We start from the raw sequence: 27,070 nt of genomic DNA, 5'->3' as shown, positions 1-27,070 counted from the left end.
CAGCATGACGGGTTGGTGGCTTCCCTGTCGTTTGCCGTCGATGGTGGCTCCGCCCTTGCCAAATAGAGGCGAAGGAACGCGTTGTGGCACGACTGGGCCATGGTTGTCTCACCATTGTGCTTGCTAGCGACCGCGCACGTGGTGATTGGGGAGGGGCAGCGTGGCGGTGACAGCGTTCCGTGGCACGCATGGGAAGGAGGAGGCGGCGTGGAGGTGTTTCATGGCATCACTATTAGGAAAAGGCCTACTAATGACGCACTGGTAATGGCGCATTACCAGTGCGCCATTAGTATATCTTACTAATGGCGCACCAAAGGTGCGCCATTACTATTTGGTATACTAATGGCGCACCGACTAGTGCGCCATTAGTATGTAACAGCATGCGTCATTAGTGTGCCTCCCGGGGGGCCATACGTAAGCATGACTTTGTCATACTAATGGCGCATTCTCCTCTGATGCGTCATTAGTATCCTTTGGCATACTAATGACGCACCTGGTGGTGATGTGTCATTAATATGAATATTTGGTTTATTTTTTTTCCTTTTCTGATTTTTGCGCAGGTTACAAAATATATTATTAGACAGAATATAGACAGCAGCACACAGCAACATCAGATTCATCGAATACAATAGAAGATTAGTCTCCGAATACAATTCATCATATTAGTCTCCGAATTCAAAAGACCGAACAAAGATAAAACATTACAAGTCTCAAGACCGCGAGTATCGAGTTTGTCTTCACATTACAAGTCGATATCGATCATCTAAACTACCATCACATAGAAGAGAGCTGTGGTCATCACGATGAGCATCATCGCGATCAAACTGGTCTTCATCCGGTTCCTCCAACGCTTCCTCCTCTCTCCCGCTAGATAGTGGGCGTATCTAGATTCGGCCTCCACCCTAGTGGTGTACCCTTTGTAACTGTTACCGCTGAAACGGTGAACCTGTCTCCGACACTCCTCCCAGTCATCATAGACCCCGGGAACCTTACCCTTGTACACGACATACGGCGGCATCTCTATGCACAAGCCAAACAACAGACAATACATAAGCAATATGTAAGTATGCAACAAAAGGATCGGAAGAGAAAAGCAAGACATTAATAGCACGATTCATGGTCCTACTAATAAATAGCATCGATTACATCTAAGTTGAACAACTGTCTAAACCAAAGAGACATACAAATTCATTAAAGTTTAATTACAACATGAGCCAATCAATGTTTCAGAACTACACATCACTACTTTCGACTCGACTCATCGGACAGGAGCGTGGGTGAAGCCGCCGTCTGTCGTGATGGTCATGAAATCACGGGCGTTGTCACCCTGCATTTGTAGCGTTTCATCTATCTCACTGTTGGACGGTTGATATCTGAGGAAGAACTGCCCCGCGGTATGAAGGACATCTTGATGGATGATGTCCGCAAACTCCAACTGGATGCGAAAGAATTCTTGTCTGAGGTCCGCGTCCTGGACTGCCGACAAGCTCGCGGCCCAATCTTTGAGATTATCTGGTAGCAGAAGGTGATGATGGTCCCTTACGATCGCCCGCATGTGATGGAGGGCGTAGTAGGCATCCTTCTGACCGCCAGGCGGCTGCTTGACGCAGCAGAACTTCGTATTGAGAACATGTGCTTGCCGTACTTACGAACTGGCCTGGTGAAGGTGCCTCCAGATTTGGCATAGCCGGGGAGAACATCATCAAGAACTTTCTTGACATTTGTGTAGTCTATCTTGGAGTTACGGTTCGGGTCGAAATACGTGGCCATGGAATATTTCGGGCTTAAGAGGATGAGTGTGCAATGTGTGTCACTGCACAGAACACGGAATGTTAGAAAAAAAAAGAACGATCGAAATCTAAGAAATCATATGTTACGGGGCGGTTAAGGGATGACTTACTCGGGAAAGTAAGCCAGAAGGAAGTTATCCTTATCTGCGTTTGCCAGAATGACGCCTTCGAGGTGTGAACTCGCAACTTGGCGGTCCCCAGCGCTGCTCAAGTGCTTGGCACGCATGTAGAAGGGGTCGACTATCACGATGTCCGGGGTCTTGTCTCTAATGATCCGCATCTGCATGCTCAGCGAAAACAGCCGAACGAAGGTGTAGTGCAGCGGATGAAGGTTAAACATAGCAAAGATGTCATCAAACCGCAGGACGATCGTACCCCCGATGTCGCCATCCACAAAGCCCTTGCCCTCTGGCACCTTGGCCACGAAAACCGGGTATGCCACATCCTTCTCTCTGAGACGCCGCTTCTTCAAAGAAAGAACACTGTCGTGCAGACTCCGCATAGCACCGGTTGCAGCATTCAGCATATTTGGCGGTAGCATTGCCCTACCCGCCACATGCACCCTCCTCGAGATATCCTTAGGTGAAGGTGGCCTGTCCTGAGCACGGATCGAACTCGGTGCCGGCTGGCTCGCACCGGCACCCTTGTTAGTCTTTCGTTTCCGTCCCTTCTTCTTGATCTCCTGTAATGGGACCAGGGGTTGTGTAAGCAGGATCAGTGTCTTCCGCGGCATCCTCATAGCGGTGAGGTTGTTCCTCCATCTCCTGGGACAGCTCCCAGAATGGCTTGCCGCCCGAACCACCGGCCTCATCGTTGTGGGCCATGTTTCACTCTAAATAGGAAAAAAGTTTGGTCAAAAAGTTGGTTATTGTCAAGGAACAAGATCATGGTCTCATCATTTAGGGTTTGTCGACACCGAGGCACCCTAAAAGCCTAAGCTTTCATCATTTAGGGTTTGTCGACGCCGAGGCACCCTAAAAGCCTAAGCGTACATCATTTAGGTTCTCATCGACACCGAGGCATCCGGGGCAGCCAAGTTAAGTTTTCATCATTTAGGGTTTATTGATGCCGAGGCACCCTAAATGCTAAGTTAAGTTTTCATCATTTAGGGTTTATCGATGCCGAGGCACCCTAGGTTGGGCCTAATCACTTGGCACTAATCACTTGGCTCTATTGCCACCTATGGTTTAATACAGCAAGAATAAAGGGGCAGTTGATCCTACTTAATTAAGTACTAAGATACCCCGGCCCATGCATTAGTAGCAAGTACCTCATATGTCCGATTTTTAGCAAAGTCATGCTAAAATTCATGAAAAATTTCAGCATGACCTTTGCTGAAAATAGGACATATGGAGTAGCCGAATTTGCCGGAACGGAAGTTAATCGACATTCCGGCAAACTCAAGGGCCTCTCGGGGTACCTGCAAAATCATCACGACACGACGGTCGGAGACAAAACCCAGCAAACTAGCACCACAATGTGCCTCTACTTTCATATGGATGAAAAGGCCACAGACCATATGGTCCTCTGCTTTCATATGGACAAAAATCAGCTCAACTTATATGAGTTTCCATTCCAGATCTAATAGGTCACCCAACAAAAAATCATCAATAGTTTTAGCTGAAAAAAATCATGGATTGTTGTTAACTGAAAATTAGTGAAAGAAACTGTTGCTGATCATGGATTACTGTTAATTAAAAATAGAGCATCTGGCTTGTCTTATCATGTTCACTAAGTCCACAAAAATGAATAGGTTCAGTAAACTTGAAGTACTCAACACTGAACATGGTTCAGAGATCACTACACTACACTACATCGTGCAATGGTTCAGACCTCACTACACTAGAACAAGCTCACTACACTACACTACACTACACTACACATGCTTAAACTCTAAACATAAACAAACACTAGCAATGCCAGACCAAGACTTTGCTGGAAAATTCTAAGAAGTATTTATGAGTTTTAGCTGACCTGAGGAACTCTGCAAGAATGGTTAGTTACCCCTGATAAAGGCAGTAAAACAGAAGGCAATGCAATATGTAAACTACCTCTGTTTCTAGGCAACAAGATCTATCATCAGTTTAGTTTGGTTACACCTCAAAATTCAGTTTAAAATTTGTTCTTCTACTCAAATACAGAGCACTTTTCTGGATATGAATTTACAGTTGAAGCAAATAAACTTCTAGCTGTTGGTTATGGTTGATGTTTAAAATATAGAGTACTTATGACAATCAGCAACATGTATATCCATGCTAGCATCTCTAGATGTTGGTCTTATACTTGTTTTTTTAATGCAACTATGCAGGTACCTGTGGCAAGAACCTCTCCATTGAAAGAACATGAGAAAAACATGTGCTATTTAATTAGGAAAGTAGGACCAAACTACATTCACCTGTCAAATGATGTTCCCATTCATCTAGCAATACAAAAAACACAGAAATTGCAAGGTCTGGACTGAATGCTTTTGAGTTTATTAAGTACCTTCAGTTCTGAGCTTTAAATGTCAAAAGAGCTTCACAGAATCTTGAATCCTCCAAATCACTCTTAACAGTTCTGCATTGCACAAAGGCAGCAATGAGCCAATGATATCAGTAGCAATAATAGGTGCTGCAGTTATATAACTTATCAAACAGGCCCAACTTAGTTAGCATTCTATCTGCACAACTGGCCAAAGAAAACAGATGAACTATTCATAAACCCATGGAAGTTTATTGGACCACTGTTCATAAACAAATCATTGGACCATTGTTCATCTGTTTGTTTATCAGTATTTCTAGGTTTACAAACTCCAGCATTCAAGCAAAACAAACATTCAGTAAACACACATTCAATCAAAACAGGTGTTGACTTAACCTACAACATTCTGTGTAAACACACATTCAAGCAAAATACACATTCACTTTTTGAACTCCCAGAAAAGCTAGACTCCAGGTATGAACAACTAAACAAATCTTGTTCATTTGAATGGGGTTACACAGATCATGCACACCGGAAAAAAGCTTATCCATGCGGAAACACTATAACTTTACATGGAAACAAGCAGTGGCATGAACTATATACCCCCTAGTACGAAAAAAGCTCCACTCATTAGTGCAAAAAATGCACTATTATTGCTGGACAAGAATACACTGCACTAATACTGATAGTAGTTCACCATTCCAACAAGACAAAACACAGAAATTGCAGTACACCGACGGGAATGGAGAGGAAGGGTGGAGAGGGAGGAAGGAGGAAGTGGGACGGCGGTGGTACGTTGTCAGGCGCGGGTGAGACGAGGCAGGGGAGGGATTAGAGAGAAATGGAGATTGGGGATTTTAGTGAGGGGGGAGGCTTAGCAATGGCGCACCACCCAGGGATGCGCCATAAGTACATCCATAGCAACGGCGCACCACTGAGGGGTGCGCCATAAGTAATTTAATCTAGCCCGACTTGTAAGGTTATATACAACCTAACCCTATCTACAACAGACCCCGCCCACTAGCCCGACTGGTCAATACGCAGCACACACCAGGAGGTCCTGGGTTCGATTCCCAGGCTCCCCAATATTTCTTTATGCATTTTAAATCCTGTTTGATATTTATTTGTGTTTAAATATGTTCAAACTTGTTTAAATCATAACAGTAATATTTTTTTATAAAAACAGTAATAACCCCCCAGGGGTGCCAGGGGCCGGGTGCTCGTCGGCGGCGGTGGAGCGGGGGAGGGTTGCGGTGGGTCATCGGCGGCGGCGGAGCTAGCTAGCGGGGGAGGGTGCGGATGGGATCGAGATCGAGATGGAGGGGGAATCGAGATCGAGATGGAGGGGGATCGAGATCGAGTGTCCTCATGAATTCAAAAAGTGCCCATGAAATTTAAAAATATTCATGATACCAAAAAGTGCCCATGAAATACAATCGAGAAATGAAGACTACGATTTAAATACAATCGATCTTAGCTAGCTATCTATTCACAATCTTCTTGTCCTTCTTTTTCGCAAATGGAGTTCTTCTGTGGAACGGACGTCCTTTAGGTAGGGTGGTCCTGCTTCTTCTTGTGGTGTGTGCTGCTACTTCATCGTCGTCGTCATGTTTGATCTTCGGGTCGCCGTACTTGTCGAAGTCTTGCTCATTGGCTACTCCATCCATTCCGATGATCTTCCTTTTGCCTCTCCTCACAACAACACGACTGGGCTTTGACGGGTCGGTAATGAAGAAGCATTGGTCCACTTGGGAAGCCAGTACCCATGGCTCATTTTTCGCGGTGACGTTTGCGCCCGCGGTCTTGGATTTGGCTTCGGGTATAACCATGGTGGTGAAATACCGGTCTTCTTTTAGGACGCTCTTGGCCCATCTGACACGGAACATCGGGACCTTCTCTCCAGCGTAGCTCAGCTCCCAGATCTCCTCGATCCTTCCGTAGTATCTGTCCTTGTCGTTGCCGGTGTAGGATTCCATCGTTACCCCAGAGTTCTGATAACCATCGCTCTTCATGTCCTTGTCCTCGGTGTAGAATGTGTAGCCGTTGATATCGTACGCCTCATAGGTCATCAGGTTGTGCTCGGCGCCCTGTGACAAGGCGAATATGAGTTGTTCTTCCGCGGAAGAATCCTCGTGTAAAGGGTACGACAGAAGCTTCTGCTTGAACCGACGCGTGAAATATGAGTTGTGCTCTTTGAGTATATCTCCGTCCATCCTCTGTTGGCCTCGGTCATTGTACGTCTTCTCAATAAAGGTTTTGTGCTCTACCACCCAAGGATCGACCACGTCTATGTGTTGTAGCGCGACTAGGTTTGCTCTTTCAAAGTCGGCGAGTCGACCCTCGAAGTCGACATGCATTTCGCGGCGACCCTCACGGTGACCCCATCCAGCGAGCCTGCCGAGGTGCCTGTTGACGGGCAGACCAACGGGGTTCTCGATGCCTAGATAATTCATGCAGTAGGAGATGCACTCTTCGGTCAGAAAGCCCCTGGCTATACTTCCCTCTGGACGTGACATGTTGCGAACGTATCCTTTGATGACACCATTCATCCTTTCGAACGGCATCATGTTGTGCAGAAACGTCGGCCCGAGTTGGATGATATCCTCCACGATATGGACCAGCAGATGCACCATAACGTCGAAGAATGCGGGCGGGAAGTACATCTCAAGCTCGCATAGTATCACCACGATCTCTTCCTGTAGCCTTCTGAGTTGCCTCACGCCAATCGACTTCCGAGAGATGACGTCGAAAAAGTTGCATAGGCCAAATAGCGTTTCACGGACGTGCGCGTCCATGATCCCACGGATTTCAACTAGAAGTATCTGCGTCATCAGCACGTGACAGTCGTGAGACTTCATCCCGCTGAACTTCTGCTTCGCTGGGTCTAGGTATCTGCTTATCTTCCCCGCGTAACCGTAAGGAAGTTTTACTCATAGGAGGCAGGTGAAAAACTGCTCGATCTCCTCCTGACTTAGAGTGAAGCACGCGGGAGGGTAGTCATTTCCGGTCTTCTTGGCCTTTTTGCCTTTGCGACGATTTTCTGTGTCCTGCTTCGCCTCATCATCATCATCATCATCATCATCATCATCATCATTAGCATGAAGCTCCTGCCTGATGCCCATTAATTTCAAGTCTTCCCTTGCTTTCGGCCCATCTTTGGTCCTCTCTGGCATGTTGAGCAGGGTACCAAGCAGACTCTCGCACACGTTCTTTGTGATATACATGACATCAAGGCTGTGAGGCACATGGTGGATCTTCCAGTACGGCAAGTCCCAGAAAACAGACCTCGTTTTCCATACCTTCAGCAGCTGCTCTGGCGCCTTTCGCTTCTTTCCCAGCTCTGGCGCCTTTTGCTTCTTTCCCGGCAGTAGGCAGTCTTTCCAATTTTTCAACAGCTCATCTATTTCCTCGCCGCTCCTCGTACACGACCGTTTTCGGGGTTTGGTTTCACCATCGAACAGATCCTTGCGTTTCCTCCACGGGTCATCGTCGCGAAGCCACCTTCGATGTCCCATGAACACGGTTTTCGAAGACCCGGGATCTCTATCTAGCTGGCGATACGTTGTGTCATCCATGCACCTTACGCATCCAGAAAATCCGTGGACTACCTGCCCCGCGAGATATCCGTAACCGAGATAGTCGTGCACCGTCGTGAGCAGTGCGGCTCTCATAGGGAAATATTCTTTCTCTGCGGCGTCCCACGTATTGGCTGGCATTTTCCACAGTGTGTCTAGCTCCTCCTTCAGCAGCCCCAGATACAGATTGATGTCGTTCCCTGGTTGTTTCGGCCCTTCAATTGGCATACTCATGTGAATGTACTTCCTCTTCATGCACAACCAGGGGAGAAGGTTGTACATCCACACGAACACAGGCCAGGTGCTATGTGTGCTTCTCTGGCTGCCAAACGGATTGACTCCATCGGTGCTCGCGCCCAGCACGATTTTCCTTGGATCCTTCCCAAATTCTGGGTATTCGAAGTTCAACGCTTGCCACTGGCTCGCATCCTTAGGGTGACTCAGCATCTTGTCTTTTTTATTTATCTCCGGATCATTTCCGTCATCTTCCCGCTTCTTCTCCTCCCTATCCGCGTGCCAACGCAGGAGCTTTGCTACCTTAGGGTCCGCGAAATACCGCTGCAGACGAGGAGTGGTCGGAAAGTACCACACTGATTTTCGAGGAGCTTTCTTTCTCTTCTTGTATCGAGTGACGCCGCACACCGGACATATGGTAGACTCCGCGTGCTCGTCCCGATAAATGATACAATTGTTTATGCACACATGGTATTTCACGTGCGGTAAATCCAGAGGACACACGATTTTCTTCGCCTCCTCAAAACTGGTCGGGCACTTGTTCCCCTTGGGAAGACGTTCGTGCCAGAATGACATGTTCTCGTCGAAGCATGCGTCGGTCATTTTGTGTTTTACCTTCATCTCCAGAGCCATGAGCGTTACTTTCAGGCGGGTATCCTCGGGCCTGCATCCTTCATACAATGGAGTAACCGCGTCTATCTCCAGTTGATCCAGCTTGGCTTTCTCTCGGACGGCAGCTCTTGCGTTATCTGTCTGCTTGAGAAGCAGCTCTTGAATATGAGGGTCCTGCACCCAGCCTCCATCGTCGTCTGCTCTGGCATCTTCATCTTCATGATCATGCCCTTCGTCTTGATCTTCCTCATCATCATGTACGACATCTTCTACATGATGACTGTGTACAGCATCACCGTCGTGATCATGTCCTGGAGATTCTTCGTCTTCTCGCCCGCCCTCGCCGCGGTGGTACTTGTCTTGTTGCCCTTCCTCATTTCTTGCCCGGCCTCGGCCATGGACGACTTCGTAGTCATCTTCATCACCTTGTCACCGATAGCCATCCATGAAACCACGCAAGAGCAAGTGGTCCCGCACCTGCCCGGAATCTGGGTCCGCAATAAGGCTCTTCAGCTTGCATCTTCGACACGGACATCTTATCTCCGTCTCGTTCTTTTGAAGCATCTCGGCCTTCGCGGAGCTCAAAAACCTATTCACGATGCCTTCAGTCATCGTGCGGACCATGGTCGCCTGCGGGGTAGAGCAAAACGATATTTTAGAACCAAGAAAAAATTTGGCATGACCTTCCCTAAAAATAGGACAAAAAAGAATGCATAGTGCCAAAATTCTCGCCAAAACGGAAATGAATCAAAACATTCCGGCAAAATATTGGCAACTATCGCATTTCAAATACCGGTACCTGCAAACACAAACATATATGCAACACCACAAACACATGCAACACCACAAACATACATAGATCTAGCTAGGCCACAAAAAGTGCATGTGCACGTTGTTGGAGCGAGCTAGGGAGAAAAAAAGTAGATCTACATCATGAAGATAGCTTTCCCTTACTTACCTATCAAAAAAAGTAATTTCACCACTTAATTTTGATGAATCTATGGTGGAAATGAGGTGAGGAGGAGGAGATGGCCGAAAGCTTGGAGAAGGAGGTGGAGGGAAAGTGGGAAAAGTGAGTGGGTAGGTGTGGGGCTGTCCAAAATATCTTGTTGGGGTCCCAGGTTACTAATGGCGCACCATCAGCCAATGCGCCATTAGTAACCCTGGTTACTAATGGCGCACCAGCAGGTGGTGCGTCATTAGTAGTTTTGCAAAAAAGTAAAATAAATAAATATATATACTAATGGTGCACCTTGTAATAGTGCGCCATTACTAGTTTAAACTAGTAATGGCGCACTGTGAGAGGATGCGCCATTAGTAGTTTTGCAAAAAAAAGAATAATTTTTTTTGGCAGTAACGGCGCACTGTCTGCTTGGTGCTCCATTAGTAGTTAGAACTAGTAATGGCGCATTGTAGACCTGATGCGCCATTAGTATGTATGGAAAAATGAAAAAAAAATTAATACTAGTGGCGCACCCTGTTTCTGGTGCGCCATTAGTGTGAAAGAGACACTAATGGCGCATCATAAACAGGCGCGCCATTAGTATATTGTAGTGGCGCATTACTTTTCTGGTGCGTCATTAGTATCAATCCTATCTATAGCTCTTTTCCTAGTAGTGCATGCATCATCCCTCTCCTAGGAGCGTCGCCGTGGAGCCCAGATTGACTCCGGCGTGCTATGCTGCCATCTGATCCTGTCTTGAAGCTTCTTCGGCACTGGTGTGGGACGGTTGCACTTACCTACTTATCTTCTACACAAGTTCTTAATGTCTGCAGGCAAAGGCTCGGGCTCCATGATTCGGAGCGGGATGGCAGGGGGCCCTCTCTAGTGAGAACTTGGTTGTGAGTGTTGCAATTAGGCCTGGTGTTTTCCGTGGGAGTTGTTTCATCTCTTGTCGGCAGTTTAGGTTTTTTTTCTTTGAATAAAAGAGGTTTCCCTCCGATTTCATTAACGAAACCAAAAGAAGACAGAGTCTAGTAGTCTCATACAACGCAACCAGGCCATAACATAAGTTCTAGATCATCTACCCCCTACCCTCACACCCGACCAACACAAGGGCAGAAGAGCATTGCTTACATCCATCGCCAAACACCAACAAAGTTATTTAAGCAATTTCAAAGTTACAGGTCGACACAACAAAAGAAGAAGTAAGCCGGTCTTCGCTGATCAGGTCTCCAGACGACGAACACCCAGCCTCCATCCCTGCGCCGCCTTGTAGATTTCACTTCCTATTGGATTCTATATATACTCTGCCGTCCCAGGATGCACCTGCCAAAGTCCTACAAGTTTAGGATTGAGATTGTCTTCTAATGTTATGGTGTATTACAAGTAACCAGATGAACTCGATGCAAAAAAAAGTAACCAGATGAACCAAACTGAATTTGCAGGTGCTCTCGATGATTACAACAAACGCTTCAACAGTCAAGATTGACTAAGCCAATCTTTGAATTTTTGATTACATGTTCGAAAATAAACGCACTACAAGAAAGAGCTTAGATGTCGAGTACATGGCGAAGGTCGATTGCCTCGGCAAAGTGGCACACTCGCAAAACCTACTCAACATATATCCTATCAGCATAGTGGAGTTTCGCAAAACCTAAGTGGCGGACTCGCCGCGGATTATGGTGGCCACCGAAAGGTATCTCCACACGCGGTGGCTTGACTTCACCGGAGAGATGCAAACTATGGTCGGCGACTTGATGCAGAGGGATGGTTGTGCAGTGGAACTGTCAGGATTGCGGAAAAATGATGGTGACAACACATAACTGATGGCGATGGTGGTGCTACATGAGCACCCGGTCTCGAGTTCCAGGGTGAAAACCTAGGTCTTCCGTCTTGGATATACCTGGCAATGACGATGTTTTTATGTCGTTACCTTGTTGAAGGCATTGCTCGGATAAGCTCGGACTGACTCTTCAAGGTAAAAACCTAGATTCTGGCCTTGTGGTCGGATCCGGTGACGACAGAGCTTGAGCGCCGCTCCCTTCCTGAAGGCGTTGCTGTTTGAAGAACCTCGTTCTTTATATGGTGTCATAAGATGATTGGTGCAGATATGGTCATTACTATAGTTTGTCGATCGCGGATCAGATCGCTTTTTTTTCGCGCCTACGTATAGTTTTGGTCTTAATTATATGACTTTGCTATTTGTTGGCGTATTTTTGTTTGTGCGTGTTGGTGTTGGCTATGTGCATCCTAACTATGCAGAGTTCGAGTGTGTGCTCATTGTGTTTGTATCCTTTTGATGCTTCTTTTTGAATCAATAAAATCCACCCTTTTGTTGAAAAAAGTGGAGTTTGCCATGTGTTGTCTGTCGGCCCTTGACAAAGTCTAGTTAAAAAAAACGACATCGACAAACAAAAGGGATAGGCGGAACGGGCGAACAATGCTGGTGCCACATGCTGCTGGTGTTCTGCCAAGTGCACGTTCTTTAACACTCGACAAACATTTTGGACAGTGACAAAAGAAAAAGGCAGGCGGCTTGCCGGCTGTGGCGGAGGTGAAACCTTCCGAAGTAACAAGAGCATGGCTTGACGACCTGTGGTCGAGGGACGACAGCATGGCGGGTTGATGGCTTCCCTGTCGTTCGCCATCGATGGTGGCTCCGCCCTTGCCAAATAGAGGCGAAGGAATGCGCTGCGGCACGACTGGGCCATGGTTGTCTCACCATTGTGCTTGCTAGCGGCCGCGCACGTGGGGATTGGGGAGGGGCAGCGTGGCGGTGACAGCGTTCCGTGGCACGCATGGGAAGGATGAGGCGGCGTGGAGGCGTTCCGTGGCATGCATCGTCTCTCTCCTAGGAGCGTCATCGTGGAATCCAGGTGTCTCCGGCTTGTCATGCCACCATCTGATCCTGTCTTGAAGCTTCTTCGGTACTGGTGTCGGACGGTTGCACTTACCTATTTATCTTCTACACGGGTCCTTGTTGACACCACTCGTGGTCCTTGATGTCTGCAAATAGAGGCCCGGGCTCCATGATCCGAAGCGGGATGGCAGGGGCCCCTCTCCGACGACAACTTGCTTGTGAGTGTCGCAACTAGGCCGGGTGTTTTACCTATGCCTTGTTCCGTCTCTTGTTGGTAGTCTAGGTTACTTTGTGTTAGTGTGTGGGTTCTCCAGTTATCTTGTTTTTCTCATTGATCTGCTTTGTAGGATCTCCTCATCAGCATGTATCTGTTTGGCTGTGCGGCTTTACATATAAAGTTGGGTGGAAGTCTTTTTCGGTTGATAGGGATGCTAGCACGGATGCTAGTTGGACAGAATTGGACCTTGTGGTGGAGAGCGACTGTGCAGATACGCTACATTTGATCTCTGCTGTGGGGAAAGATCGTTCAGCTCACACTCAGAGTCATGGAGATTATATCCCTGCTAGCTCAAGAAAGAAGGATTCAGTTACAGAAGATTAAGCGTAGTGTAAATCTCGCTAGCATACTCTTGCCCATTTGGGATGTACTCAACAGCGGACTGCTGTTTGGCTGCGTAACCCTCCCGACAAGATCGCGAGCATCATTGCCGCTGAGTGTAACCATATTACTTGATGAATGAAATCCTCTTTCCCGCAAAAATAAAAAATAAAATCAACCGTCATGAATAGGAACCAGAAAAAAAATAGATAATTTAGCTTACATGGACAAACATTGAAAACTCTGATCGGAGAGCTTCCACATTACACTTAACATGACTCGACAGCCTCAATCAGCATAAGGCAGCATTATGGAGCATGTCAACCTTTCTAGTGTCCATGTCAATCAGGATCAACTGCCTCCATCAATCTGACATTATATGATCTTGCTATCTTAAGCAGTTGGCATGTATAATCTGTCACTATCGAATGTTGATCCGCTCCAAGGCCGAGCACGTCAACATTCCACGCGTAACACGGCCAGTAAGAAGCTGCTTGATGGATCACGCTGTGGCCGTGCTCACCGCGCTCATGAACTCGTCGGCGGCGACGAGCCTCGCGAGCACCTCCGGGTTGAGGCACACCTCCAAGGCCATGCTCCCACCGCCGCCCCTACCTTCGAACACCGTCGCCGTCCCGTCCATCTTGTTCGCCGAGCTGCGCCGCACTGCCACCGGCCGGCCCCACCCGAAGTCGTTCCCGTACACGTCGAACCGCGGCGAGTTCCCGAACACGACGTGCACGCGAAGCTAGGGTTACGCGCCCATGACGTGAGCCTGTCCCTCTCGCTCGCCTCGTCGAGCGACGCCCCCATTTTGTTCAGCAGCGACGCGGCCCAGCCCAGACCCCTCTCCAGGATCTCGCCGGCCGTGGACGTCGCCTCGGCGCGTGCCACGGCGTTGCCCGCGTAGCCCGCCGGTATGCCGGTCAAGCGGCCCCGGGATCCGACGAGGAGGACGTACGTTGTGCTGTGGTCCGGCGCCAGCCTCCTCGCTCGGCACACCGCGACCACAGGTGCGCCAGCAGGGCCTGCAACGAGGAGATGGTGGCGCTGCCGCTGCCGGATGCCTCGGCGTTCGCCTTCGCTTTGAGCTTCCTTACGCTCTCCGCGGAGAAATGGAGGAAGCAGTCCTGCGGCTCCACTGCCACCGATGATAGGTGCCCGTAGCTGACAATGTCCTCCAGTTTGGCGAATGGCAGAGGGATCGGGACACGGCAGCCGTCAAGGAACCACCTACGGTGCACCGGTAGTGGCGAGGAGATGGCGGCGGCGTCACTCCGACGACGGCTGATCTCGGACCAGGTGTTGAAGAGGTGCCAGAAGGACGTCCCGTCGCCAACACCGTGGTTGAGCGACATGGCGACAAAGACACCGTCAGCGAGCTCGGTGGCCTGCGCGGCCAGGACCGGGTGGGAGCCCGCCACGGCGTCCACGCCGAGCAGCCCGTCGAGCGGGAAGAAGGACCGGACCACCACGGGGGTGTACAGCGGCACGACCACGTCGGCCACGGTGACGCCGGGAGCCACGGCGTGGACGAACTCGGCGCCCTCCATGCTGCAGCGGAGCGAGACGGGGTCACGGAGATGCTCCCACCCTCCCCGCCGGGAGCAACGGCGAGGCGGCCGGCGTAGGGGTAGAAGCGGCCGAGTGCGCGCGCGAAGGACGAGGTGAGGCCTTCGACGACAGGGGCGTGTTGACCATGCTCTCCCGTGGTGGGGGGCTTGGGCAGGAGGACGCCCCGTCTGGCAACTTGGGGGGGGGGGGGGGGGGGGGGGGGGGAACTGATTTAAGCCTAATATACATCTGAACAAGTGATTATTTGCTATGAAAATGGTGTATTGTGGTGGGTTGGCCCTCCCTGACGAGGCTCAGCAACACTCGGCCCTCCTCATCCTTTTTTCCTGGCTCCGCCACTGGCGACATGTCGATGGTCGTGTCTGGCTCTGACGGCAGCCAAGGCGTCGGCTCCGGCAGGACCATGCGCCGGGACACGATCTGGACGACATGGTTCATCTTGGTTCAGATTGCTCAGTAGCCGGAGTAATGGAGTGCGCGTCGGCAGAGCAGGATTGGTCGGAGCGCATGCACGGCCGTGGTTCCACGTCTTCCTAATAAATAATCTGATCTTTGGAAAAGGATATTTAATTATGGACAGGTCTAAGGAGCGGCCGGCTGCTCCCTGGCGCTCCGGAGCAGCCGGCCGAAAAAGGAAATTTTTGGTCTTTAGTCCCCCTAATAATCTATAAATAGAAATAGTTTGTCCTCTAAATTCATATTAGGAAAAGTAAACACCTATGATTATGTGTGAACAGGAAAAGTAAATGCAAACCAACCACCTAAACAGTGCGAACGCACTTATTTTGAGCTTTTAAATTTTTAAAAACCCATAACTTTTAAACCCCGCATCAAAATTAAGATTCGTTTTCACCGTTGAATCCCTTGCGACGTGTTCTTCGAAACTAGATCCCGCATAGGTATGTTCCGATGAATTTTTTTGTGCAACTTAGCCTCCGTTTTTGTGCAACTGACTAGCAGTTGATGTGCAACCACCTGACAATAGATGTGCAACTTTTCGCCTACCCCGTGGATGTGTACTTTTCACTTATAGCACCTCCACCTCCAAACTACCTCCTTCTAGTGAGATGTGCAAATTCGTGTGTTGCTCATGCCAACTGCCTAGTAGTTGATGTGCAACTTTCTCCCCTGCCCGTGGTTGTGCTTTCACTGTTTGCTGCATCGGCCAACTGTTTAGTAGTAGATGTGCAACTTCGGATACTGCCATGACCAACTGTCTACCAGTGATGTGCAACTTTTCCTCATACCCCGTGAATGTGTAATTTTCCTACTAGCACTAGGTCCAAACCACCCCTCTAGTGGGATGTGCAACTTTTCACTACCCTCATGAATATATAACTTTTCACTACCCTCATGAATATATAACTTTTCACTACCCTCATGAATGTGAAATTTTCACCATCCAACTATTGCTACCTGTGAGATGTGCAACTTCATATGTTGCTCCGGCCAACTGCCTAGCAAACTTTGTACAACTCCATTTGTTGCCTACGCCAACTGAAACTACATATCCACAAGTAAGGAAGGGAAGGAGTTGCACATCGAGTACAAGGAAGTTGGCTCGAACAACAGACTAAGTTGCACATATCGCTAGTAGGGGAGGTGGGGAAGGATGTATCAACTATAAAAAAACTACACATCCAGGAGTAGGGACAAGGGTTGCACATCGATTGAGTAGGGACGAGTGTGGACCTCCGCGATCGCGGTGTGCGACTGTGCCAACACCCCCGCAGCCGCGCGTGTGCTACTATAAGAACGAGAGTGTGCAACTCCATGGTCGTGCATGTGCGACTATGCGGACGAGAGTTAACTCCGCGGTCATGCGTGTGCGACTATACAAACGAGTGTGCAGCTCTGGGGCCATACCTGTGCGACTATACCAACGATAGTGTGCAACTCCGCGGTTGTGCATGAGCTACTATGCCGACGAGTGTGCATCACCGTACTCGTGCGTGTGCGACTATGCCGCCACACGTGTGCAACTCCCGCAGTCGTGCGTGAGCAACTATGTCGAAGAGAGTGTGCACCTCCGTGGTTGCGTGTATGTGAGTATGCTGACGCATGTGTGCATCTTCTTCAGTCATGCGTGTGCGACTACGCGGATGCCAACTCCATGGTCATGTGTGTGCAACAATACGAACGAGAGCATGCAACTCCTGGTCGTGCGTGTACGACTGCGGATGAAAGTGTGCAACTCCACCGTCACACGTGTGTGACTATCCTAACAACAATGTACAACTTTGCGGCCGTGCATGAGCTACCATGCTGATGAGAGTGTGCATCACCGTGGTCGTGCGTATGTGAGTATGCCGACGCACATGTACACCTTTTGCAGTCATGCGTGTGCGTCTACGCGGACGCCAACTCCATGGTCACGTGTGTGCGATAATACAGACTAGAGTGTGCAACTCTGTGACCACACCTATACGACTATGTGGACGAGAGTGTGCAACTCCACGATCACACATATGCAACTATCCTAAAGGCAGTGTGCAACTCCGCAGTGGTGCGTGAGCTACCGTGCCGACGAGGGTGTGCATCACCGTAGTCGTGCATGTGCGACTATGCCATCGAGCGTGTGCAACTCCCGCAAATGTGCATGAGCAATTATACCAACGAGAGTGTGCACCCCACGGTCGTGCGTGTGCAACTATGCCGACACGTGTGTGCACCTCCCATGGTCGTGCGTGTGCAACTATGCCGACACGTGTGTGCACCTCCCGCAGTCGTGTGTGTGCGACTATGCAGACGAGAGTGTGCAACTCAATGGTCGTGCTTGTGCGACTATTCTGACTTGAGTGTGCAAGTCTGTGGTCATGTGTGTTCAACTATGTGGACGTGAGTGTGCAACTCCGTCTTCATACGTGTGCGACAATGCCGATGAAAGTGTGCAATTCCCCAGCCGTGCTTGAGCTACTCCGCCAGCCTGAGTGGGCAAATCCACAATTTGTCACAAATTATATCTATGTATTTAGCAGCAATGGTAGCAGTAGCATATATCCAAAAAAATGTAGATCCAACTAGCAAATCAACATTACTACCTGTATCTACCAACGTGTAGCAGCACTACATCAAGATGTATCTACCACCGAGCCTAGCTTCGATTAAGCCATCATCTACATCTATCTACCAGTTCCACGTTGCCCCCTACTCACCTCGCTTCGATTAAGCGACCACCAGCTTCAGCCTGCAGCATGAGCCAAAGCACCCGCCTCTCATCTTCTTCGCTCAGGCAGCGTAAGAGGCAAGCTACAGAACCAGCATCGCTGGCCTGGGCTCGTTGTTCAACAAGGTTCAAGCATCCAACCCGGATGTGCACTGCGTCACAAGGTTCATCTACACGACGTCGAGCCATCAGCTTCCCGACGGGTTCATGGCGAGGCCGGTGCGTCGCGGTGGCCACCGACAGGTGACAGCGGCGCCTCAGCGCTAGCGAGATGGGTCGACGGTGGCCGGCGCAAGTTGGGGCGGGGGGCGGCCGTGCGAGATGTGGCGGTGGAGGCGGCCGACGCGAGCTGGCGGCGGCGCCGGTGACCGATGCGCAGGGGATGGAGACGATAAGACGAAGTGTGTGGAGGCTGAGGGGATAAGGCAGATGCCAGCCGTGAGGAGGCCCGACCAGGTGGCACCTGACCCACGCGCGCGGCTATTCGAGCGAGATCGTGTGGCCACGATCCGGCCGCTCGCTTCGACTAGAAAGCGCGCGCGCACCAACTAGGTTTTAGGTTTAATTATATATAAATATCGGATACTTGGTTGCTTTCTAATCTTTCACTGTTTGAGCATGAATGGTCTAAACTGAAATCTAACCAAAACCCGAATTTAATACTCCCATCATCTCGAATTATTCGTTTTAAATTTGTCTAGATACGGATATATGAGCAGGGGTTGTACGCATATGCGTAGCATGAACTTCACATTGGGCGAAACATCTTGGCGAGTGTAATGACTTGGCAAGACCCCAAAATACAGGATTTTTAAAGAGTTGTGCATGGATAAAAAAAGTTGTTCGATGTATGCGTGAGCTATTTGTAAGTTGCCTAAAACTGAAATTTTGTGAGTTGACTTCTCGAAGAGAAGGAAGGGAGACGAGGCTGAGTTTCGAGGTCGATTTCTAAAAGAGAAGGAACATAGACAACGTGTTTATGGGCCGTTGAAACTCCCGCAAAGAGCACCCCTCCAACACGCGACACATGCCTTGTGGGCCCCGCACAACTCTCCCTCCACCTTATACCATCTAGAATCCTCTTTCCAACCACATGTCGTATTCCCCGAGAAGCTCCTTTCGTTGTCTTATTGACATGGAGCCGACCAACACCACCTCTGCAAGTTCCCTCTCTGTCACCTCCTCCTCCCATCCCCATGACGGCATTGCCATTCCCCGCGGGAATGTTACAAGTTAGAGGTGGAGCCGCGTCGAGCTGGCTGCTTGGTGTTGTCAACGCCGTCGTTGCTAAAGGTGTCTGCAACATGATCCATGTTGCAATTTGTGACTAAAGGCCCATGTGTTCATAACATTATGCAAATTGGAGGTGAATGCCACATGGTCCATATTGCAAGCATCCATCTGCGACTAGATGAGATGACATGACCCAGATCAATGAGTGCAATATGGTCTATGTTACAAACGAAGAGCGCAATATGGCCTATGTTGCCAACCGCCGGGCCGCACTAAACAGCTGATTGGGTGGATTGTAGCCCGTGAATGCAACAACTCGATGGATCTTTAGTTGGAAACATTCTCGTTCTAGTATACTTTCATGCCGCAACATTCTCCTTGCATGATCATGCTATTGGAATTTGTAGTATTCCGCTTGAATCAACTGGCCAAATATAGCTTGAATTAGCTTCTCATCCCACTATTAATTCATTGGGTTTACAAGGTCGTTCATCTTTGAGGTAAGATTTTGCATCTCTCGGTGTCATCACTTTCTCTGCCCGCACTTGCTGGGATAATGGCATCATCGCAGACATGAAATTGAGTACCATCTCCCACTCTCCCTACATAAGCCCTCCCAAAACATTGTACTCCGGCCAAGAGACTTTGCCACGTTGAGCAAATTCCACGTGGGTAGTATTTGGCACGAAGGACTCCTGCACAAAGTGATACAAGTTCTACCTTCAATCTCCAAACTTGTTACGCCAGCATCGCTAAACCGATACAGTATAAGTCGTAAAAACTCATACCTCCCTTTCCTTTTGGCATGCACGTCTTCCACCGAGCTAGTGATGAGCACATGGGTACATCATACACGACATTTCAGAAATGTGCAAAATTTAGTTGAAAAGAATTACTAAGCCGAATCAAGCAAACACATGCCCAGGTGAACGCTGACTTAAGTTTACCTTGTAACCTTGATGACACAACTATGCTTTCATCCCCATTATTGTTGGTTGAACTTAGGTATAACATGGAAGCGATCCAACAACCAATGAGCTCTTGAAGCAACCGGTTTGGGGGAACAAATTTGGAGGAAACAAATTTCAAGTGAAGCTGATGTTGTCAGTTTTTACCTCTGATGTTTTGGTGTACCACACCCATGTGGTGAAGATACGGGGCTATAGGGGTACATCGACAGAAGCTACATCAAATTATGTTTCCAATGCAAAAAACCTCACATCATTTGGAGTTGTGAGTCAAAAGTTGTAGTCTTTCTCGTGGAAGGTGTCGAGGCTGTCAAGACTTCGCGAATTTCCGAGGAGCTCTCCAACAACTCCCAAAGTTGACTGCTTATTCACCCAAGAAAGCCATGCAAACCTGCTTACTTTGGAAACCATTTTCACACCTAGCCAAGGGGGGTTGTCCCTGCTATAAAGCCCCATCTCCCCCATCCTCTAGAAAACCTTTTGTCAAACCATTTAGGTACAAGCTTATGCAGCAAGATTGCTAGAGAGATCCGAGAGATCTTGCTACCTTTGCTCTTGTGAGTTCATTTGGATTCGCGAGAAGGAGCCTCTGGTTCCCCCTAGTTCGTGCTCTACGGTTTCGGCCGTTTTGTGTGGATTAGTCCCGGTTTGTGGTTCTGCGATTGTTCGGACAACGGGTTGGAGTTCTTGTAGCTTCGGTCATCCATCCCCAACGTACGGGTTGCATCCAACCTTGGCAGGTATAAAGCTAGTCATCCCGGCTGCTTGCAGCTAGTTATCCCTCCCGATTCGATCCTACGACGTGAAGATCGGGCCATCCTCGGGCGTGAACTCGTTCATAGGGTTCCCACGTATCAGCTAGCTATTGGATTTCTTTACCTCCTAGTGATAGCGATTTTTCCTTCCATTCCCCAATTGACACACACGCACACACGCACACACACACACACACTCTCTCACTCTCTCTCTTTATTGTCAACCGTCTCCAACGCACGGCACATGCCTTGTGGCCCCTGCACAACTCCCCCTCCACCTTAGGCTGGTTGTAATGGGGAGTATCATATACTAGTATCATGCATATGATACTAGTATATGATACTACCTTCCTAATGCATAGTATCATATATATTAGTATCATGCAGTACTCTATTTATTGCCATGCATGACACAAGGTAGTTTAGCATTTAATATGATACGGTATTATGATATGATACTACACCCTCTTTTTCTTCATTTAATGCTATGACACCTCATCAAAATTGCTTAGTTGACATGCACGATACTACCTATGATACTACCATTACGACCAGCCTTGTGCTCTCTAGAAGCCTCTCCCAACCGCATGTCACCGTCCCTTTCTCGGTCTCGTCTTTCTCTCGCGCATCTTCCAAACGACGCCGTCTACGCAAGCTAGCCCCCTCTCCCACGTGACCTATGGTTCATGAAGGCCGGCCCACATGTTTGCAACATTACGCAAGCCAAAGTTGACCACAACATGCCTTTTTTTTGTGTGTGTGCGCGCAAACATCCTGCGCACTGAACGGCAAGCATGACATAGCCTATGTTTCAAATCGTACCGCCGATCGGACGGCTCGTAACGCCAGGTCTTTTCCAGCAGCCAAGACGTGAGCCGACTTGAAACGCGTGAGGACCCACCAGTCAGCCAGCGTGGCACCGTAAACCAACCGCGTCTCCGCCCGCCCATATATCCGCTGGGTCCGTCCCACGGTCCCCCAGCCCAACCCACACCAAACGGCACGGCCAAATCCAAAGCCAAGTCGCACTCCTCCTCTCCTATCCTCTTCCTCGCCGAGGCGGCGACCGGCCAGCGCCGCGACCGCAGCCCCGGACGCTGCCACCGCCACCCCCCGCGCGTCTCCGATTCGGTGAGTCGCGACGCCCCCCCTGTGTTCTTCTGACAAATTCAGCAAGTAGGTCGCTATTTCCTCAGTTTCCGTGGGAAAATTGCAGTCCCTCCCGGCGCCGCAGTAGCTAGGGCTCTAGATCGCGCCGCGCGGGCGTCGCAGGGACCCAGATCCGGACGGGCAGGGTTGAGAGGACGGGCTTTTTTGCGCCCTTTTGGTGTTCGATTTTCGAAACGCCGTTGCCGAAGTTGGTCGCGATTCTACCATGGTTTCGCCGCCGGCCGCGGCTCAGATCTGTCGCCCCTCGTGAATTATTACGTGGTTCTGGTGCGAAATTTCGCGGCCTCGTGAATTTATTGTCCGGAATTGCGGATAGATTAGATTTTCCCTAGAAGAGTCTTTCTGAGAGGATAAGTTACCCTGACCTGAGATTTACCCTGACCGGAATTGTGGTTCTTGCAGGCGAATTTGGGGCTCAGGGAAGAGGAGGAGCGACTTTTCTCTGGTGGTCGGAAATTCAGGACAAGGTAAGAAAGTGTATAATATGCCTGCACCTACCGCAATCATTGGATCTGTTAGTGCTTATGCGTGGCTGAGTCATGCATGCATGCGCTGTACTTCTGGTAGTGCCAGCTGCAGTTGTATTCCCTCTAGCTGCCTGGTGGTGGTCAGCGCTTGCTTGGTTTAGTTTGTTTGAACTGCTGGCAAAAGCCTGGATTGTTGTTCTGTTGATTGATCTGGCGAAAGCTTGAACCTTTAAGCTACTGTTTTGATATTAAGTGGATTACAGGAATCAGTTTGGTACTATTTCTGTGTAGCCTTAGCTTTAAACGAGTCTCACTTTCTTATGGTCACTTGTATTTGCCGATTTCAAGCATTTTCTTCAGGGAAAGAAAATATCACTAGTCCCTTGATTTCTTCCCTTTTACAGTTTGAGAATTGGGATTACATTCGAATTTTAAACTGATGCAACTATGCGTAATAATCAACAGACCTTGTCACATGTGTCAGGTTAATTAGTCAGCAGTATATGTTTTTGGTAGGATCTGAATGGTTAGCGCAGTTTGGAACCTTTAAGCTACTGTTTTGGTGTTAAGCGGATGTCATGTATCAGTTTAGTGCTACTCTGGTGTTAATCTTTTCTTAGACATGCCACACTCTGTAAAGTATTTGTTGGTTGTAAGGATTTAGCTTCACTATGCTTTGAAATGCCTGATATTAGATGTCATTTGGTTGCCAAATATCTTTGTTTCAGTTGTCTAAAGCTATTGCTCTGCTTACTGATTTGATTTACACACTTCTTCTCTAGCTTGCTTGATAATCCTAGATGTTCAGTAAACTAACAGTGTTTTTCTCTCTTCTATGAGATGCACTTCCTTGCATCATTTCACGGCCCTGCAGGTTTTGAGCTTTTGTCTGTTTCGCTGGGATGGATGCCAAGAAGTTCCTGCAGATGGTCGAAGACAAGAAGAAGAGACTCCTTGAGAAGAAGGAAGCCCCACTGAAATGGCAGCAGAAACTGGAAGCGGCAATTAAGGCCACTGAAGAGAAGGAGAAGAAGCTCAAGTCAAAAAAGCACAGGAGGCGAAGCTATTTTTCCTCAGAATCTGACAGTGAATCCGAGAGCGACAGCGATCGGAAACACAGGAAGAGGAAGGACCGCAGAAGGCACAGGAAACATGGCCACTCTGACTCTGATGGTGCCAGGAGGCGCAAGCACAGGTCAAAGAGGAGGAGCTCAGACTCTAGCGATGAGAGCGACAGTGATGAATATGATAGCGAATCTGAAGAAGAGCGCCGAAGGAAGAAGCACTCGCACAGGAGGAAGCATCGCCGTCACTCTTCAAGGTCAGAGTCTGATGCTTCAGATTACAGCAGCGATGATGATGAGCGAAGGTCAACCAGGAAGGACCACACTAGGAGCCGGAGGCGCCGCCACCGATCATCAGACGATGAATCCGAGGACAAGATCAGGTCAAGGCATAGGAAGCGCCACAGATCAAGTGACGAGGACAAGCCATCAGATTCTGACAACCATAAGCGCCACAGGAGCCGCTCTCTGTCCTTGGATGATGGAGCTGCTGGTGAGCCAGACAGGATGAATGATGGCAAGGGGTCTCACAAAAGCAGACACCCCCGCCGCCACCGCCATCACCATCATGATCACCATGCCAACTCTGCTGAACCCAGTAACGGGAAGCAACTCGTGTAAGTTGCTAATGCCTCAGAACCTGATTGGCATCTTCACTGGACTCTGTGACGGCAATGTTTGCTTGCCCCAGTTGGCCAGTTGCTGAATGAAGGCGATGTATCTTTCATAATGTTACTGTCTCGGCTCTGCTGCGGCTTTCTGAAGCCTGTACTTGTTGTACCGAAACATTTGGCGAAACCAGATGTTATTTCCAGCGTTTCCTCTGTTGTCATATGTTTGCTTGCTGATTTGGTGGTTAAACATGCCTGTTTCATTTGCTGCAAGTTCACTATTGCATTTTTGTTTGTTGAGCCATACTACGGTGGATCATATGCTGCTATGTCTACACATTTTTTGCGGGATACTAGCTACGCGTACACATTTTTTGTGGGATACAAGCATTCTGTGGCGGTGCAGCAGAGAAGTATGAAACACTATGTTTCAGTTGGGGCTAGAGCTTTTCTGTTTGATTGTTTGAATGCTTGTCATACTCCAAGAAGAACGCCCAAAAACCTTTGGCCTACCTATATCACCTTCATATTGGAAACCTCTACTCAATGTGTATCTGTCATAATCTACCATATGAGCAAGTGATGTAATCGTGACATATCCACACCTACAAACAACCTTTACAAAGAGAACGAAGAGAGTGCAAACAACACATCCTGGTAGTACACAAGAGATGCCTTCAACTGATATCATATAAGTTCAACAGTGCAGCAAAGTGTACTGGTAGTTGCTACACGCTCTCCACATAACTCAGCTTAGCATATCTATATAATGAATAAATGCATAGGTCAATTCAAGATTACGCGTATGTTGCAACCCGTGGCTTAAAGGGGAATGGGGGCGAGGAAAAGCATGGTGACAAGGTCCTTCACATGGCTACCAAAGGTGTAACCGTCCCTACCGCGGAGGTAGATGACCTCGTTCGACCTTGCTATGTTCACCACCAGTTGCGCCGCTGGCAATAACACACGGTCCATCGCCATGCACGCGTGGTTCATCGTCCTCCAACTATCCTCTGTCATGGCGGCAATTGCCGCCACGGCCTCCTCCCCTGTCGTGCCCTTCTCCACCATATAGCACTCCACAATGCTAGCCACGTCCTTCTTGTTCTTCCCCAACTGCATGTACATCGGTGATGTCGGTTGTTATGACAGTACATTCTATCATGTTTTGGTTAATTTTTTGACAGAAATGCAGCATTAATTCACATATGTATAGGAGACGGAGTACCTTGTAAGAGGAGATGTCGTTGAGGAAGCGACCGATCTGTGCACCGGCACGGACTACGTCAGGAACGGCACATGTCCACTCGAATACCTTCTTGGTTGCTATGGTGCCGTAGCCCATGAGGGCCACAAGGTTAAGCATGGGCAAGCCCGAAGACATGACCGACAACTCCTCGTGTTCCTTGAAGGTCGGCCGATGCTTGTCGTTGGACCATTGGGCCTCTTGCATATAATATTCCGCCTGCAGCTGGTACTGCGTACACAACAATTTAGAACACACTATTACCGTGTTGGCTTATTTTACAGTAGTATTTGCTTAATTTAATTTTTCTGAAATCAATTATTGGTCTCACCTATTAACCTTTAAACTATACATATGTTTATTTTACTCCCTAAACGACACTTAAAAGAACTAGAAAGTACAGTTTATGACGTTAAATGAGAGATAAAATTGTTTACGGCAAAACTAAGCCAAGTCCATATATGAGAGAAATGAAAATTCCTCAAGGAACCATTTACATATTAAAATTGGTGCACGTAATTACAACATACCGCCTTTCTTGCATAAGACATGCGGTACTTCTCGTCCGGTTTCAACATATTCTCAAAATCTTTGAAGTTGCTTAGCGTTTTGATGTATGGCATGCGAAGGTATTCAGGTAGAATAGAAACCGCGCTATCGTCCCATCTGTAAGAAAAAAAGATATGTTTGCCTTAATGAGAGATCGAATTAAAGATTGTATTAGAATTATGAAAGGAAAAGATACCTCATACTTTCTTGAAATAATTGAATTACACCCTATGTAAGTACCTCTGCATGGCTTCGGTGAAACTGTGACATTCCTCTAAGGTGGCATGGACATCATAGGTATCGTCAAGAAAAGTCACCAACCCAAACGTCTTGGCGAACATCAATCGTGCGCGTGAGTGTTCCTCCTCAGGGATCATTCCGCAACTCCAAAAGTAGACCTCCACCATACGGTCTCGAGTGTACGGTAGATTCACCGTGTTGTAAAGATCCCTCCACCACCTAGAGAGGTTTATTAGTTAAATTACCAATTAAATGTACACTCACGATCTTATGCATATTTGTTGTGTGCATAGTTTGGTGAAGATCAAAAGGATTTCAATGAAGTGCAAGGTACTAAGATATGCATTGTTTTTTTGCGAAACTAAGATATGCAATTTAATCCCAAAAGCAAAAGAAAAGACTTACAAGGACAGTGCCTTCAGCTCCCTGAGGTGAAGAGACCTCATGAGGTGAGAGTTGAGCCTAGCAAGCTCTAGCAGCGTATTGTCGTGCGTCTCCTCCCGCGCATACTCACCAACGTAATACATGGTCTCTAGCAGCCTGGTGAACCGCGGGAGAGGGTGGTCGAGGGCGCGGGCGACCTGCTCCGCCAACGGCGACCGGAGCTCACCTTTTGCTGCAATGGCCTCGAGCTGGTGTCGTGTGAAGTTGATGACATCGTCGAGGGCCAGGCCATCACCCGGTACCGCCATGTGAGCTGCGTTGTACAAGCTTAGTAGAGCCCTCGGGTCACTGCTCAGGCTTGCCTTGAAGTTGCCCATGCCATCTCTAAAGTTGTCCAAGGCATCTGCACAAAATGTCCGAATTAAATCGAGTTTGGGGATGAAAATTGTTAGAGATGACTAATATTTTTAAGTGATTTTAAGATTGCAGATAGTTCTTTTAAGGGGGTTTACCGAAGCAAGTCTCAAAGTAAAATTCTAAAAGTGTAGTTGTGAAAGTACCATTCGAATA

General features: G+C 48.5%; 2 protein-coding genes and 1 pseudogene across 5 annotated transcripts in view; 1 reads left to right on the top strand and 2 right to left on the bottom strand.

Moving 5' to 3' along the window:
* Positions 1 to 13,563: 13,563 nt before the first annotated feature.
* Positions 13,564 to 18,504, bottom strand: LOC125542359 (annotated as a pseudogene).
* Positions 18,505 to 21,733: 3,229 nt separating this feature from the next.
* LOC125542358 (pre-mRNA-splicing factor 38B) lies at positions 21,734 to 24,302 on the top strand. 4 transcript variants are annotated; one of them, XM_048705367.1, is made up of 4 exons: positions 21,734 to 21,900; positions 21,986 to 22,206; positions 22,342 to 22,406; positions 23,281 to 24,302. In XM_048705367.1, exon 4 carries the CDS (start codon positions 23,309 to 23,311, stop codon positions 24,089 to 24,091), a length of 783 nt encoding a protein of 260 aa, XP_048561324.1. In that variant the 5' UTR covers positions 21,734 to 21,900; positions 21,986 to 22,206; positions 22,342 to 22,406; positions 23,281 to 23,308; the 3' UTR covers positions 24,092 to 24,302. The 4 variants fall into 4 exon arrangements, with proteins under 4 accessions (XP_048561324.1, XP_048561323.1, XP_048561322.1 ...); XM_048705366.1 differs by having other exon boundaries at positions 23,247 to 24,302; XM_048705365.1 differs by lacking the exon at positions 21,986 to 22,206.
* Positions 24,203 to 27,070, bottom strand: part of LOC125546462 (eudesmanediol synthase-like) — a 17,855-nt gene continuing 14,987 nt past the window's right edge. The window contains exons 3-7 of the mRNA XM_048710717.1: positions 26,522 to 26,903; positions 26,117 to 26,335; positions 25,858 to 25,993; positions 25,310 to 25,558; positions 24,203 to 25,197 (exon numbers count right to left, since the gene is read on the bottom strand). Of these exons, the coding sequence (XP_048566674.1) occupies positions 24,904 to 25,197; positions 25,310 to 25,558; positions 25,858 to 25,993; positions 26,117 to 26,335; positions 26,522 to 26,903 (1,280 nt within the window). The 3' untranslated portion in view covers positions 24,203 to 24,903. The remainder of the gene's footprint in view (positions 25,198 to 25,309; positions 25,559 to 25,857; positions 25,994 to 26,116; positions 26,336 to 26,521; positions 26,904 to 27,070) is intronic.

This window comes from Triticum urartu, chromosome 3 (assembly GCF_003073215.2).
Source record: "Triticum urartu cultivar G1812 chromosome 3, Tu2.1, whole genome shotgun sequence".
NCBI lineage: Eukaryota > Viridiplantae > Streptophyta > Magnoliopsida > Poales > Poaceae > Triticum > Triticum urartu.
The sequence above is the reverse complement of the archived record's forward strand: the minus strand, read 5'-3'. Positions and strand labels throughout refer to the sequence as shown.

What these genes read in the sequence shown, in the direction of transcription:
- LOC125542358 (XM_048705365.1), top strand. Translation starts at nt 23,309, where the DNA reads ATGGATGCCAAGAAGTTCCTGCAGATGGTCGAAGACAAGAAGAAGAGA.